This window comes from Gracilinanus agilis, chromosome 6 (genome assembly GCF_016433145.1).
Source record: "Gracilinanus agilis isolate LMUSP501 chromosome 6, AgileGrace, whole genome shotgun sequence".
Taxonomy (NCBI): Eukaryota; Metazoa; Chordata; class Mammalia; order Didelphimorphia; family Didelphidae; genus Gracilinanus; species Gracilinanus agilis.
In genome coordinates this window covers 146995838-147012628 of record NC_058135.1, presented here as the reverse complement: position 1 = coordinate 147012628, position 16791 = coordinate 146995838, and the positions used below count along the sequence as shown (strand labels likewise).

At 32.2% G+C, this 16791-nt stretch overlaps 1 protein-coding gene across 2 annotated transcripts in view; it reads right to left on the bottom strand.

Moving 5' to 3' along the window:
- The window catches only part of SCLT1 (sodium channel and clathrin linker 1), a 213158-nt gene that overhangs the window by 122357 nt on the left and 74010 nt on the right, over positions 1–16791 (bottom strand). For both annotated transcript variants that reach the window (XM_044681171.1, XM_044681172.1), the window contains exons 10-11: positions 4822–4912; positions 3287–3378 (exon numbers count right to left, since the gene is read on the bottom strand). In XM_044681171.1, the coding sequence (XP_044537106.1) occupies positions 3287–3378; positions 4822–4912 (183 nt within the window). The remainder of the gene's footprint in view (positions 1–3286; positions 3379–4821; positions 4913–16791) is intronic.

Here is a 16791-nt window from a genome sequence, read left to right as displayed (position 1 = left end):
CTTTTTTTCTTTTCTCTCCTCCCCTCCCCTTCCATCACCTTCCCTTCCCTTCCCTTCCCTTCCCTTCCCTTCCTTTCCTTTCTATCTTAGAATCAATACTAAGTATTGGTTCCAGGGTAGAAGGTTGGTAAAGGCTAGGCAATTAGGATTAAGTAACTTGCCCAGGGTTATAGAACTAGGAAGTATCTGAAGTAAGATTTGAACACAGGACCTCTCCAAAAGGTGATTTTTCAAAGATGTAATTTTTTTCAAGGTCAAAATCAAGGAATTTATGCCAACAATGTTTAGTCATAATAACTACAACTAAAAAACTACAACTACAACTAAAACTACTAGTTAAACAAATTGGGTAGCATAAAATGATAAATGTGTATATGTATAAATATATAGTTAACTCTATCTCCACTGATATATTACATATAATGAGAAATATTTCTTGATCATTAATTTTAATATCATCTCAGTGTTCACTTAAACATTTTTCCTGAAAAAGTGCTGACAACTGGCCTTTCTTTAATCACTTTGTCTTTACTGTCAGTATATGCATTATAGGTCCTCTTAAGAGAATTCAGCCTATATTGTGACTTTGAAATTTAAGAAATAAGGCTTTAAACCAACAGTCGGCAACCTCTTTGGCCATGAGAGCCATAAACACCTGCGGAAGGAGGAGGATGGAGGCGGAAGGCCCTACAATATGGGGCAGGGGCTGAAGGGGCCCCTGGAGCACATCCTGGGGCTCTGCCTGGACTGGCCAGTCAGGAGGTGGAGCCAGATATGGTTCGAGAGCCATACATTGCTGACCCCTGCTTTAAACCATGAAATGATGGCTTAAATTATGTATTCTAGGGACAAGCAACAAGTATTTTGAGAATTAGTGATATTAGAATAAAAAGCAAAGAAATTTTCTTATTCTGATTTGATTATCTGGCATATAAAATTCATTCTCAGACAGAAATATAAATGAAAATAAGGTGGAGGCTTTTCTTCAGGCTAATTCAAAGGATTTTAGAAGGCAGATAAAAAAACTAAATGCTGGTACTAATCTTTAGAATGAAAGAAAATTAGAATAAGATCAACATTCTCCAATCTACAAAATTCTTTCAACTCAATATGTTGCAAATCAATAAGTTCTCAACATGTATAGAGAAAAATTATTTTAATTAACATTTTATAGAACAGAAACCAGAAGCACAAAGAACTTGAGCAGCCCTCTAAGGAAAAGGAAAACAAATTGGCAATAGATCTGATTAAAACGTAAAACCTCGTTAAATAGAGGTACACAGATCACTTGAGGCACAGTGGATAGTGCTCTGGATTTGATATTCACAAGACTTAAGTTTGAATCCAGACTCAGACATTAATTAGTTTTGAGACCCTGGGCAGATCACAACTTCTATTTGGATCAATTTCCTCTTCGTAAAATAATAATGAATACCTTCCAGGGTAATTGTGAGGCTCAAATCAGAATAATAATTTTAAATTACTTAGCACAATTCTTGGCATATAGTAAGCTCTATGTAAATGTAGATATTATTGTTAACTATTATTAATCTCTCTTTACCTTAGTTCCCTCATCTATAAAATTTAGATAATAATAGTGCCTTCTATTGTGAGGTCAAAATGAGACAATATCTGTAAAAAGTTAAAGTGTTGCATAAATGCTAGATAATGTAAATAAACCATCTTTAGTTGTATTATTTTAGTAAAGAATGTATATCACAAAGATTTTTATCTATAAGTTTTGCACAAGTGACTCATGAATATCTCTTAATATGACATAAGATGGCATTGAAAATATCAAAGTTCCCTAATAGAACTGATTTCTGTCTAAAAAAAGAAAATCATCAGTGAAAAAAAGTCTTATACATTAAGAAGTTTCATAAATACAGTTGCAAAAGAGATGAAAATCAGTTTGGATCTCCAAACATGCAAATTAAAATGATCACACCTGCTTTTAGTAACATACAACCCCCCCCTCCATGTTTGTCTCATAAAACTTCTACCATGTTGTCTTGCCCTCTCTTTTTATCAATAGCAAAAAGCATAGGCAAAACTTGTCTTTTTTTCCCCTTAGGGTAAATAAAATGAACTGATGGCTACTAACTAGGCTAAGAAGAAGGAAGACCTAGTTAAAATTCACTTTTCTATATTTACTCAATTGTCTATTATCCCCTTCTGTGATCATCTAATATTTTCCTTCCTGCTGAAGAATAATTATAGGCATCAGAGCAGGAACAAAACTACAGGAAAAAAAATTGAAAAAAAGAAAAGAAATGACTAATGTAGAAAGCTACAAAGATGGTAAGAGTTTTCAATTAAGGGCTCAAATAAAGTTACCTCGTCATTCAGTGGTCAGTTGAGCACTAAAAAAGAAAAATGGCAAAAACTCCAAAGTTTTGAGGCACAGAGTAAGTGAGATTAAAAGAAAACACAACAGATGGTTTTGATGTCTCAGTAAAGTAGGACATGAGGTCCTTTGGGTCCTCTGGGGCCTTAAGACAAAGAAGCTGTTTGGAATAGCTGCTGTGAATACTGAGACACAACACAAATCAGATATAAATAAAAGGATTCCCAGGCAATAGAGTGAAGGCTAAACTGTGGCTAAATAAACTTGAACTTGTAATTATACATTATCTTACATGAATTTTTCATTTTATCATATGAAATGCAATTTTTATGTAGAAGTTTAGTCCTGAAAGAAATGTGAAGACTAAATTTTAACTGATTCAAGAGAGTCACAATGGAGATACTGAAATGACAAGTAATATAAATGATGGGCGTATAAAGACTTTTAAAGAATAGCTCATAAAATATTCAACAAAATTAAAGATACTAAAAGTTAGCTCAAATTATCTTTATCAGTGCCAGGGAAATTTTTCCTGGTCTCGAGAGAACTCAACTGAGATCTAGAACACTAATGCAGGATATAGTCTTATATTTCCAATTTTTTTTTTGAAAGGGAGAGGGAAGGGAAAAGAAGGAAAATTTGTGTAGTGAAGCATAGATGAGAAAATATATTGTCTTCCCTTTGGAGAGGTGGGTGCAATGGGTAAGGAATATCAAATATATCTTAAAATTTAGTTGACATAGTTGAGTGTTGTTGACCTGCTTTCCCTGCCTCTTTTACAAGATATAGTTGCTTGGGGTGGGAGGAAAGAAGGAATATTCATATATAATGATATGGAAATGTAAAATACATCAATTTAAAAAATAATGCATATTAAAGTTGAAACAAAAATTGGGTGGGAAGATACTCTGAAAAATCACATAGTTTTTATAAGTTTACCTTGTTTCTAGCTGTTTAATACTAGTTTGCAACTGGTGTAATCGCCTGTCTGATGCTTCCTCTCTTCCTTGGGCAGATTCCATTTCTTCTACCTTTAAACCAAAGAAATTTGAATATTTATTTCAAAAGCCTCTGAAAAGTCAATACTTCACCATGTAACATAGATTCAATGCTTTAAGTTCACTTGGCTACCAATATGATTGATTAAAGGATTATAATCATGTTGGTATGTTTAAGTCATAATTTGCTAACAAATATATCACATTTAAAAAACCATTAATAACAATAATTAAATTATCCACTGTTAACAGACTTAGATCATATCTTCAGGAACTCATATAAATCAAACCAAAGAAATACAATCAGCTACCCTGAATTTTAATGCTTGGATATTGGCAAAACCACAAAGAATTGACTAATAAAAGTCATGCTAATTTTAAATTACATTAGTATTTTCCAAATAGCAAACAAAAAAACAAGATGAGATTTAAATACATTGGCTAGGACCTAAGAGGGTAATGAAATTATTTTAAAATAAAACTTCTGTGGCATTTTTAAAAGATTGTAAACTAAATAAAAATCTATTGTTAACATTTTATTTTGCATTGAATAAATGTGTACATTTTACATAGTTATTTGCTACATATTTGCAATACTGATTCTATTATGCACATTGTACACAAAGAAGAGAAGTTATGATACCTTTTAAGGAGCTAGGCTTGCCTGACAGTTAGTTTCAACATCTCCCCCTCTCTATATTGATTCTCCCATAAACAAATGAGCATTTTTTCCAGTTTGACAAAATAATTCAACTTAAAACTATTTGAAATTTGCTTAAAATAAACAACTAAGAAACACGATAAATGTAGCAGGATCTGGGAAAAGACAAAACAGTGCCAATTAAGATTGGAAAGCTGATATTTCATTTTGCAATACAGAATTTATATAATAAAGCAGAAATAAAGAAATATAAAGGAAATATTAAAATGCACTATCATATGCATTCTATTAATGTAAACTTTTCAATAGGTAGGGAAGAAATTAACTCAGAATAATGTGCTTTAGGAAGTAATATGTCACAGGGAAATTATTGTATATCATTGATTTGGTTTAGATGGAACCTAAATCTAATTCCTTAAGTCTCTCCAAATTTTTGAGAAAGCCTCATAGTCTTCTCTAATACTTTGATTTAAAAAAATAACTGATACCACTTCTAACTTCTCTCAATCCTTATAGAACTAATTTCAAATGAAAATTATTTTATAAACAAGAATAATATTGATGAAGTGCATATAAATTCTTAACTATGTTAGAAATATTTGGAGGGAGTTAGGTGGCTCAGTGGACTGAGAGCCAAGCCTAGAGATGGGAGGTCCAGGATTCAATACTAGATTTAGATACTTCTTAGCTGGCTCTGGGCAAGCCACTTAACTCCCATTGCCTAGCCCTTACCAATCTTCTGCCTTCGAGCCAATACACAGTATTGATTCTAAGATGGAAGGAAAGGGTTAAGAAATAAAGAATTATCTGAATACCTTCTTTTGCATCTGTCCTTGAAGGTCTTCAACTAATTTGGTCATTTCTCCCACTTTTGCTGTAGCAACTCTGAGGTCTGATTTGGCTTGTCTTAAAAAGAAAAGTGTGATAATTAATTTAGAAAATATTATGAAAATAATAAAGAGAATAACTTAAAATGTTTTGAAATTGCTGACCTGTGAATTTTTTGACCTATGAATTTTGCTAATGAAAAGTCATGTTAGTAAACACTGCTGCAACAACTCTCAAAAAAAATTGAGAATTGCTGGGATGAACCTCAAATAGCTAAAGGAATGGGTCAGATGACTATGAGACGTGCTCTGCGACATGTTATTTGTTGTTGCTGTTGTTGAGTAGTTGCAGTCATATCTGACTTTTCGTGACTCCATTTGGCATTTTCCTGGCAAAGACACTGGAGTGATTTGCCATTTCCGCCTTCAGATCATTTTACAGATAAGGAACCTGAGGCAAACAGGATTAAGTGCCTTGCTCAGGGTCACACAGGTAGTGTCTGTAGCCAATTTTGATTTCAGGAAGATGAGTCTTCCAGATTCCAGGTCTGACACTCTATTCGCTGCACCACCTAGTTACCTAATATTATTTATGTACCATAATTAAATAACCTAATATATTAGGTAAAGGAGAGAAAAGAGGTTTAGGAAGCTATGAGGTAGAACAAAACTTTAAACTGGAAATATCTGGTCTTTTGGCAATAAGAATGTGATGAATTACTTTTCTTTCTCTCTCTTTTTTAAATGTGCTTAATCTTACTGACTGCAGACTTTAAATGTATGTGGCACTCAGTTTTTTTAAGTAATTAAGTTAAAACAAAGCTTAGCTTTATTTGGCAATTAAAAGTTGTCTTGGATCTTAAGAGATATTGGTTGCAATAACTTGAAACATGTTAAAAGATATTATAGCATTCTAATAGTCTTTTTAAAAGAATTTAATTTATATACTGTTTACAACAGGAAAGGAACTCCAAAAATGACTCATGGCACCTTGAAATTTAGCTAGAGACATTCATTTTAATCTTCATTCACCAAATGAAAAATGAATAATCACTGAAGAGACACCATATTAATAGATGTTTTTAAAGATATAAGTTACTTTAAAGTATAAAATATGTAGGTATTTTCTCTAGAGCTTGCCATGAATGGCCAATGAATGTAAAGCCAATAAGTAAGCATTTATTAAATACATAGTATGTGCCAGGCATTATCATACTAATACATATACATTTAATTTATGGCAAAAAAACTTTTATTTATTTTTGTTTCTAAAGGAATTGAGTAAACTACACTGACTTGTATCTTGTGATTCAATTCTAGATCTAGTTCAGTTTTCTTTCTATTCAATTATAGATCTAGTCCAATTGATGTGTGAAAATTTCATTCAATTATGCAAAATCTGAAAAAATTTTATTGTACTGTTTGAACCACCTATGCATGACAGGGAAGCTGGAACACCTCTTTCTGTTGCTTCGAGACTCTTATACAAACTTACATTAGAAACCCAGTCCAATCTGAAAACTGAAACAAGTAGTTCTCTCACAAAATTACATCTTAAGCAACCCGTGTGTCTCATCTGAAAACTGACCCTGTACTGGTCAATTCGGGCAGCTAGGTGGCACCATGGATAGAGTGCCATTCCTATAATCTGGAAGACTGATCTTCTTGAGTTCAAATTTGGCCTCAAATAATAATTTATGATCCTGCAAAAGCCATTGAACTCTGTCTGCCTCAGTTTCCACCTCAGTAAAATGAGTTGGAGAAGGAAATGACAAAGCACTCTAGGGTCTTTACCAAGAAAATCCCAAAGGGGGTTATGAAGTCAAATATAACTAAAAAGATTGAACAACAAGAGCTGGTCAATCAATCACTGTTTCCTTGTTCCTTTGGCTAAATAAAGACATTTGTGGAGAGTGGGACACCCTTTTTTTTTTCTGATTTCAGGGAATTGCACCTGTTTGCTCTCCCTCTCTCAACTAAAATCCCTAATCTTTCCTACAATTAGAAACCTGATTACCTAATCTTGTATCTTGGTTTATATTCTGTTAATTGTTTCCTTTCAATGCATACAAATCTGTCTCCTCCAGAATTGTAGTCCATTGCCAAGCTGAGGAGACCTGGCCTCAATCTGTCATGCAACTGGAATGTATGACTTAACAAATCAACATGATTGGAAGCTCAATTCTTTGTTTCCTCAATTACTTCAGATTTCAACCATCACATTTCTATAAGTATATTATGCATATTACTATTTGAAATTACAAATGAAAGCTAAAAATCCTAATAAATTTTTAAAAACTAAGTAGTATTATAGAAGGTTAAGAAATAAAAATAATTCATATTTATATGTTTCTAAAACATTTCTAAAACACTTTCCTCACATCGCCAGAATGGGTTAAGTAGAATATATCATCCCATTTTACCATTGAGGAAACCTAGGGGCAAAGGTTAAAATTTGTCAAAGATCACACAGTTAAGAAAGTAACACAAGTGAGACATAAACAAATGTCAGAGGATTACAGGATTTAGGGTTGAAAAGGAGATTAGAGATCACCTAATTCAACATCTTATTTTATAAGTGTCCAGGGCACTTAGATGACCTGTTCAAGGACTCACAGCTATTCTCTACCAGAGGAATGATTAATTCATATCATTTAGCTCCAGATCCAAGTCTGGTACGAAGTTTTTCCCACCATTCCAAATACAATTTTTACAACTATTATATGAAAACTTGGGTTTCTAAAAAGATAAATACAAATAATATAAAAAGTTGATAATTCCTTTTGCAATGGGATTTAACAATCAGTAAAAATTATTTTTAATAGTCATCTCACCAACCTGTATTTCCTTCTCTGAAAATATAACCACTGTCATTCCTAAAATGTGACACCCACAAATGAAAGTAATCCTCCAAATGTGGTATGACAAGGACAATGTATAAAAGCTACTTTTGTCCTGGACACTGCCTTATAGTAAAGTAGAATTGCTTTAGGCTGGGAACAGGATGGTGGGGTTGGTGGTTGCTATATTGTGCTACTGACCATAAGTCATAGACACTAAAATATCCAACCTTGTTCATATAAACTTATGATTATTCATGCCTCCCCTAGCCTGTACTCATGTAGCACCATACAATGAAAAGAGTGCTATACTAGATTCGCAGAAATTAGATTTAATCCCAGCTTTGTTATTTATTACTTCTGTAATAACAGACAAATCATTTAATCTTCCTAATCCTAAGGTCTTAAAAAGCAACAATGGCAGCTAAGTGACAAAAAACATAATTCTAGTATTTTGAGCTTGTTGTTTCTACTGTTTTAGGAACAATATAATAGATTTTAAGTTTTGGATTTTGAAGGCAGTTTTCATCATATCAACTATACTGTTTTTATTTGGAAATACATATTTATGTAGAATTTCATCATACCAACTTAAAGAATATTTGGAGATTTAAAAAATATAAATTACAAAAACTTAAAGAGTAATAATAGCAGTAACTCATGGTAATGTAACAATAGTTCAAAATCACTTTCCTAATAACTATTGATGATGATAAGCGAGGCAGTATATCTCCATTTTATAGATGAAGAAACTAAGGGACTAAGAAATTAAATAACCTATTAAAATTTTTATATTAAAAAGTATAGCTCTCAGAGACTACATAGTTCCTAATTAGCTCCCACGCTGAACAAAAATGAAACTCTTTTGACTCTCAAAAACAAATTTATATAGAGAAAGAGGGTAGAACTATACATTTTTTAAAATTCCAAATAGCAGTTGAAAATCTAGTCTTATTGCTTTGTATTCATATGCTGCAATTATTGGAAGGTAACTTGAAAAGTAGTCTTCAATATTTCATGGATCTATAATTTTATAATATACATATTCCCCCTATATCCATACTAAGTACAACTTTACAGATTAGGAGATGGCCTTTTCTGGCTGAAAAATAACCTGAGGCCAACTTCATTATAAGTCTAAGTATTATTAGGTTAGTTTTTAGAACTAGCAAGAACTGAAAAAGCTTGAGATCCACTAGAATAATCTTTGAGAGTCTAAAATCAACTCTCTGGCATAATAAAGCATTAGAGAAAGGCTGGATTCAAGGAACTGGGAATAAAATATATATATATAAAAGTGATCATTAGATTTTTCTAGTAAAATCTCAGTTATTTAGAAGTACCAGAAAACATCACTCTAGATAGTAAGTTTTCTTTTTAGTTGACTGAAATTTAAATGCTACAGATGATTTAAGAGTAAATTTTAGTGGAAATCGTCTTAGCAAGATATACAAAACAAAATTTAATAAAGACTAAAGATCCATCAACGTATCAAAGTATTTGTAGATCAAAAGGCTACAAATAATGACAAAGGAAATGTGTTCAAAAGATATAGGATGTCATGGAGACTAACATTATTTGATGAAAAGGTACATGAACTAAAAGGCAAATTATGAAAATAATGAGGTTGTATCAAAGATGATAATAAATGAAATATAACACATAAAAATTTACAGAAGCATCTAACATAGGAGAGGCAAATTTGTATCCTTGAATACTTAATTAACCATGACATTAAAAAGAGAAAAAATAATCATTTAGGTTATTTTGTAGTTAAATAAATTATGAAATGAATTAAATATAAAAATAATACAAATAAAATGATAAAAACAAAAAGAATTCTTTAAAAAATAAAGTTTAGAAATTATTAGCAAATTTAAGAAAAAAATCAAAATAACTGAAAAAGGAAAATTCTTCCCAAATGCAGAAAGAATAAAGAAACATATAAATGGTCATTTTACATAATTATGTAACAAGATATTAATTGAAACTATAAAAGAAATGGATAGATATTTATAAAATATCAACTATTCATAATATTCTATTTTGATATATTAGAAAATTAAAAGCTGGTTTTAGATAGATTGTTAGATTAGATAGGTATTTTTAAAGTATATAATTCCCACACTATGTGAAACCTTTTCAAAAACAGAAAGATGACACTCTACAAAATCTTTATAAAAGTCTATCTTTATAGTTCTCAAATTTAGCAAATATATAGCAGAAAAAATTATAGAATAACATTAACAAGAATCTTACTTACTTCCACAATTTCAATTACCATAATGAAGATAACTCACAAATTTAAACTTCCTACATTCACCTCTCTGAATTCACATTGTCCAATACATAAATGACTTCTTGAAGATCACTTTTCTCCCTTCCAATTCCAATACTATAGTCTATCACTTCAACATTTCACTGTTGCTTTCTTGTCCTATTGCTGATCATGGTATGTTAAAAGTCGTCTCTAGATCACTTGCACCATACATCTGCTTTATTCCTACTTATATACTACAGAACAGGGCTAGAGAAATCATGCAACTTTGCTGACTGAGTCCATTTAGATTTTAAATTGTCTAATCTTTGGCACAACCAAGTTTTCCTCAAATACATGAAGTCAGTAATCTTGTCTCCTCCTCTCCTTTACCATTTTTGTCTCTTTTTTCCCCCTCAAAGTTAAATATTCCTAGTTCTTTTGACTAATTCTCATATAGCATGAGCCCAAAATCTTCCATCACCTTTTTTGCCTTCCTTCCAACACTTTCCAGAACTGAATGCAATGCTTCATTGCATTGGTCGACCATGGCAGAATACAATGAGATCAGCACCTTGCTGGTTCTGGACACTCTCTTAAAGTCATCTGAGGTGGCATTAGTTTTGGGGACTGCCATTGCACACTTTTCATTCATTATGAGTTTACAATTCACTGATATCTCCTTCAAGAGAAAATTTAAAAAAATTTCATCTCAGCTAGCCCTTTATTATAGCAAAGTAATTCTTTTAATCTTCTCTGTTTCTCTGTTATATTCTATAGAGTAGTTATACACAATTTTCTTGAGTCTCCCTGACCATCTGTGACTCAAATGCTCAGCAAAGGATGTTACTTCATACTTATTCAGAAAATAAAGGCGGCTTGTGGTAAATTCTCTCTTCTCCCTTACTTTACATCTCCATTCTCCTGACCTGAGGTAGAGAAGAATTTTAAAACATTTTAAGGTGACAGTAGTACCTCTATGTAGGGTGATAATGATGCCTTGAAATCATCCTTGAGACTTAATTGGTTCTTGGGGCTGAAGGCTTCAGTCACTGGCATCACAGCCTAGTCAATGAGTATAGGAAGCTTTAGTTCATCTCCAATGCTGGAAATTCCTCACTGCTTAATCAGCTCAGTGTCCTTGCAGAATATTTCCCCCTGCTTTGACTAAGGAAAACTCCTTTTGTTAACTGGAATCCTAATATAAAATTCTAAAAATAAAGGAATAGGTCTGAGTCAGTCTCTTCACCAAGCCCAAACCCTATATATGTACAGTTATAAAATTTAATTAAAATAAGAAAGGAAAATCAAAATAACAATTGAGAAAAGGGAAATCATAACACAGAAGGAGAAGAAAATTTCTTGGGAAAAGTGGAGATTGTTTTCATAGTCATTCTCCTCCCTTTCTTCCTCCACCCCCCCACCAAATCTTTAATCCCTCTCAATTTACTGGTTTTTTCTCTGCTGCCTCCAAATACACATAGGTCTTTCTTATCCTATATCTCTTTTCCCTTTCATAATCAAAGAATAAAGAAGGTAATGTAATACAATTAAAAAAGACCTGACTCTGGAGTTCAAAGATCTATGTTCATAACTCATCATTGATATAACATTGGAGAAAAAAAAAAGACTACTTTAAGAGAGGCTCCAGAACCAGTGAAGTGCTAATCCCACTGTATTCTGCTATGGTTGGCCAATGTCTGAAGCATTATGTTCAGTTCTAGAGAATGTTGGAAGGAGGGTAATCAGGCTAATGAAAGATCTTGGGTTCATGCTATATGAAGAATAGTTAAAAGCACTAGGAATATTTAACTTAGAGGGAAAAACAAACAAAAATGGTTTCAGTTTCCCCATCTGGAAAATGATTTTCCTTCAAAATCCTTTTCTCATCTTTGCAACTTCCCTGTTAGTATTAGGGACACCACTATCTATAATTGCCTAGGCCTATAATTTTGGTGTCATCTCTGGACTGCTCACTTCACTTTTCCCATACATCCAACTAGTTGTAAAGTTGTTCTACCACCACAACAAACATCTCTTAGGTCTATATCTTTTTCTTTATATGGTTACCACCCTTGTTCACATCCTTAACACTTCTCACCTAGATTACTGATTAGCTTTTAAAACTAATTTTAGATACTTAATTAAAAATTAATTTTAAAGTTTAATGAATAAAAGTTGATTTTAAATTTAATTATTTCATGAATTATTAAATTATTTAAATTTAATTAATTTTTAACATTCTCTCCCACTACACTCCTTAATTTAGCAACAAGAAAAATGAAACTTCTGATAGTAACATGTATAGTTGAGCAAAACAAACTGGCCATCTCAAAAAAAATTTAGTAATCTGTACTTTGAGTTTATCATCTCTCTGACAGAGGGTGGGTAAGATATTTTATCTTGAGTCTTCTAGAATTGTAGTTGGCCACAGTGTTGATTAGAGTTTCTAAGTTTTTCAAAGTTGTATGTCTTTGCAATATTGCTATTATTGTGTAAATTTTTATTCTAATTGTCCTCACTTCATTCTACATCATTTAAGTCTTATGTTTTTCTGAAACTGTGTACTTAATTACTTATTACACAATATAATTTCCATCATCTACATATGCCATAATTTCTTTAGTCATTCCTAGCCATTCCTCAATTGATGCTCCCTCACTCAGTTTCCAAATCTTTGACACTACAAAAAGAATTGCTACAAATATTTTTGCAATATAAAGGTCCTTTTCCTCTTTCCTTGTTCTCTGTGGTGTATAGACCAATAGCGGTACTCCGGGAGTTACATAGTTTGGAAGCTTTTTGAACATGATTCTAGGTGGATTTCCAGAATGGCTGGTCCAATTTACAACTTGACCAACAGGGCATCAATGTACCTATTTTTCTACAATGTCTAGCATGTGCCATTTTCCATTTTTTGTCAATTTAGCTAATCTTATGGTGTGAAATGGAACCTCAGAGTTATTTAATTTGGATTTCTCTATCAGTGACTTAGCCCATTTTTTCATAAGCTATTTATAAATCTGAATTTCTTCCTTTGAAAACTGCCTATTCACAATCTTTAAAAATTGGAGAATTTTCATTTACATTATTGTAACGATCCCCTTCTTGGTCATCTTTCAGTCTCAAATCTCTTCCCTCTCCAGTCTATCTTCTCATTGTTGTTTTTCATACTTGAAGAGGACCAAAATGATTTCCTTATGTCAGGGTCAATAAACGATGTGTTTGACTGTTTTTTTTTTTAAATTTTTGTTAAAAGTTTTCTCTGCCTCTATTGAAATAATCATATAACTTGTGGGTGTTGTTATTGATATGGTTAATTATGCTGATAGTTTTCCTAATATTAATCCTTCCCAGCATTCTTGGTATAAAACCAACCTGGTTTTAGGTTATGATCTAATTTATTGTTTTTTTTTATAAAATCAGAAATTTATCTTATTTATTATTTGTTCAATGATTTTTTTACTTTCAATTTTGTTAGTCTTTTTTGGGGTCTCAGGATTTTTTTTTTTTTTAATTTTAAACCCTTAACTTCTGTGTATCGACTTATAGGTGGAAGAGTGGTAAGGGTAGGCAATGGGGGTCAAGTGACTTGCCCAGGGTCACACAGCTGGGAAGTGTCTGAGGCCGGATTTGAACCTAGGACCTCCCGTCTCTAAGTCTGGCTCTCAATCCACTGAGCTACCCAGCTGCCCCCATCAGGATTTTTAATCTGGTATTTAATTGAAAATTTTAAACTTTTTTATAGTTATTTTTTTAGTTGCATGCAAAATTTATCCATCTGCTCTTTCTCTATTTTATTGATATAAGCATTCAGAGATATAATTTTTTCACCAAATATATTTTGGCTGCATCCCAAAATTTCTTATATAATGTCTTCTTGTTGTCATTCTCTTTCATGAAATTGTTGATTGTTTCTATCATTTGTTCTCTGACTCACTCATTCTTTAGGATAGGACTATTTAGTTTCCAGTTAAATTTTGAGTCTTTCTCTGTAGTCCTTTGTTGAATGTAATTTTTGTAGCATTATGATTTGAAAAGGATGCATTTAGTAATTCTTTTCTGCATTTGGTTGTGAGAATTTTATGTTCTATTATATGGTCAATTTTTGTGAAGGTGTCATGTACTGCTGAGAAAGAGGTGTAATTCTTTTCTATTCTCATTCAGTTTTCTACAGAGGTTTATCAAATCTAATTTTTCTAAAATTCTATTTACCTCCATAATTTCTTTCTTGTTTATTTTTAGTTTACTATATCTAATTCTGAGAGGTGAAGGTTAATATCTCTTACTAATATAGTTTTATTACTTATTTCCTCTCATCATTCATGTAACTTTTCCTTTAGGAATTTGGATGTTATGCCATTTGGTACATTTGCTTAATACTGATATTACTTCAATGTCTATGGTATCTTTTGTCAATGTTATTTACTTCCTTATCTTCTTTAATTAGGAGACCTTTCATTTTTGCCACTTTGAGGTATGATTTGAGTCTTGAAGGAAATCAAGAGGTTGAGGTGAGGGGAAACAAAGAGGCTAAGGTGAGGAGATAGTATTGCACTAAATGCAGGGAAGGAAAGTCAAGCATCACCTTCTAAATCAGGAGTTCTTAATGTGGATCTATGAACTTTAAAATATATGTATATATTTTGTAATTATTTAAATATAATTGTTTTCCTTTATAATTTGATGTATTTCAATTATACAATTAATAAACATTGTCCTGAGAGTCCATAGGCTTTATCATACTGTCAAAGGGATCCACCAAATAAAAAAAAGGTCTTCTTGATGTCTCCCAGTTACCAGTTCCATGCCTGAAAGAATTACTTCATATAGTTTATATATACTTAAATCTGTACATGTTGTCTTCACCAAAGAATGTAAGCTCTTTGGAGATAGGCTAGTTTCAATTTTGCGTTATATCCCCAGCATCTAGCACAGAACCTGGCACATAATACGTTTTTAATTAATTAAATTCTAGCCAAAAGTTCCACAAGCACCTCAGATTCACCTGCTATGGAAGTTAGGAAAACTCAGGTAAAAACTATTTATTTAATAAATTAGCCTCGAAAATTGACAACTCTCAGCTGACATTACTTTGTATTTAAATTAGGAGAAAAAACACCAACCTCACAGGATTGTGGTGATGATCAAAGGAGATGAAATACTCTTAAGAGCTCTATAAACATCAAATGTGAGTTATAACTATAACTATGTCCAAATTTTAGCTTGCTAACTTTCTCATAAATCTGTTCCTCATCTTCAAACCAGGATATCTGTACTCCAGACATCATCCTCATCCTTCACTAACATATATCTCCTCTTTGTTTATGCTCTTCCTGATGTTTATGATCAGAAGGAAATTAACAAGGGCTTGTTGAAAGGTATTGAAAATGAATTGAATATGAAAATGCAAATCATTTTAATACTGTCTACCTAGCCATATCTGTGTCACTTTTTTTCCTCAGCTGAACTTTTGAAACAACGTTTAGAACTTCATATTTCTATTCAACATGACCTTCTTATATTTGGCTCATACTTCTAACCTGTCAAAAATTTTCTGGATTCTGACTCTCTTGCCCAACATATTAGCTGTTCTTCCCAGCTTCATATGCAAATCTGAATGCATATGCAACTTGTTCTCAAATCACTGGGGAAAAAAATCATCAACAAAGGAAGAAATGTAGGTCTATCAGGTAGGTACTCCACTAGAGAGCATCCTCTAAATTGACAACATTCATTAATGATTATATTTTGAGTTGTTATTCCACAATTTGAAATCTATTTAACTATACTATTGTGTAGTCCAATTCTTCATTTTAGTCATAAGAACAATATGAGTCAATGTCAAATAGCTTGATGAAATGTAGGTTTAATAAGTTTAAAGTATTTACCTGATCTAACAATCTAGTAACACCAATCAAACATAATCTATTTTTAATGAATCATGTTGGCCCTTTGTAATCTCTATATTCCTTTCTAAATGCTTATAAACTATCATTATAATCACATATCCTAGAATTTTGCTATAAAATGAAGCCAATCTAGCTATTTTTTCAAAAGATGACATTAAATACGTAAATATTTATTGAGTTACCTATACACTTATCTTTTTAGAACTGGATAACTTCATTTCCTTGTTTTAAAAATAAGGAAAAGACATCCTACTTTTTTTTTGGTCTCAGGATTCTTTTATGCTTAAAAATTATTGAGAACCCCCCCCTACAAAGAGATTTTATGTGTGTTATGTATATCAATGTTAGTGTACTTGAAATTAAAATATTTTAATATTATCATGAAAATAATTTTTACCTTCTGGATCCTTCTAAATGGGATCTCAGGGACCTCCAGGGACCACTGGTTCATTTTGAGAACTGCTTCTCTAATATATTAGAAAAATACCTGACAAATACTGACATGTATAAGCAATTACAGACACTAATTATTTTGAAATGTTAGCTAGTCCTGGTAGTTTCATCCATTAAGGAAAACTAGGTGTTGACTTATCTTAGATTTCAGCTTCAGATTAGACATTCTGAGCGTCTTCTTGCATGCAAAAAATTTTTTTTCTTTGTAAAGGAAAAAAATGCAAAATAAAAGTTTAAAGTTCTCTCATCTTGGATAACGGAGGGGCTTGGATTCTCTTTGGGGGACTGAGGGAATAAGAGAAGGAAGGGTAGGTTAAGAGAAAGGAGAACAAGAGGAATAATAAAGGGAGGGAGAGGAGATATATCTAGAGCAGACATATTAAGAGATAGAAGGGTAAGGTGAGAAGATAAGGGCATTAAGAAGTAGGAGGGGGGCAGCTGGGTAGCTCAGTGGAGTGAGAATCAGGCCTAGAGACAGGAGGTCCTAGGTTCAAAC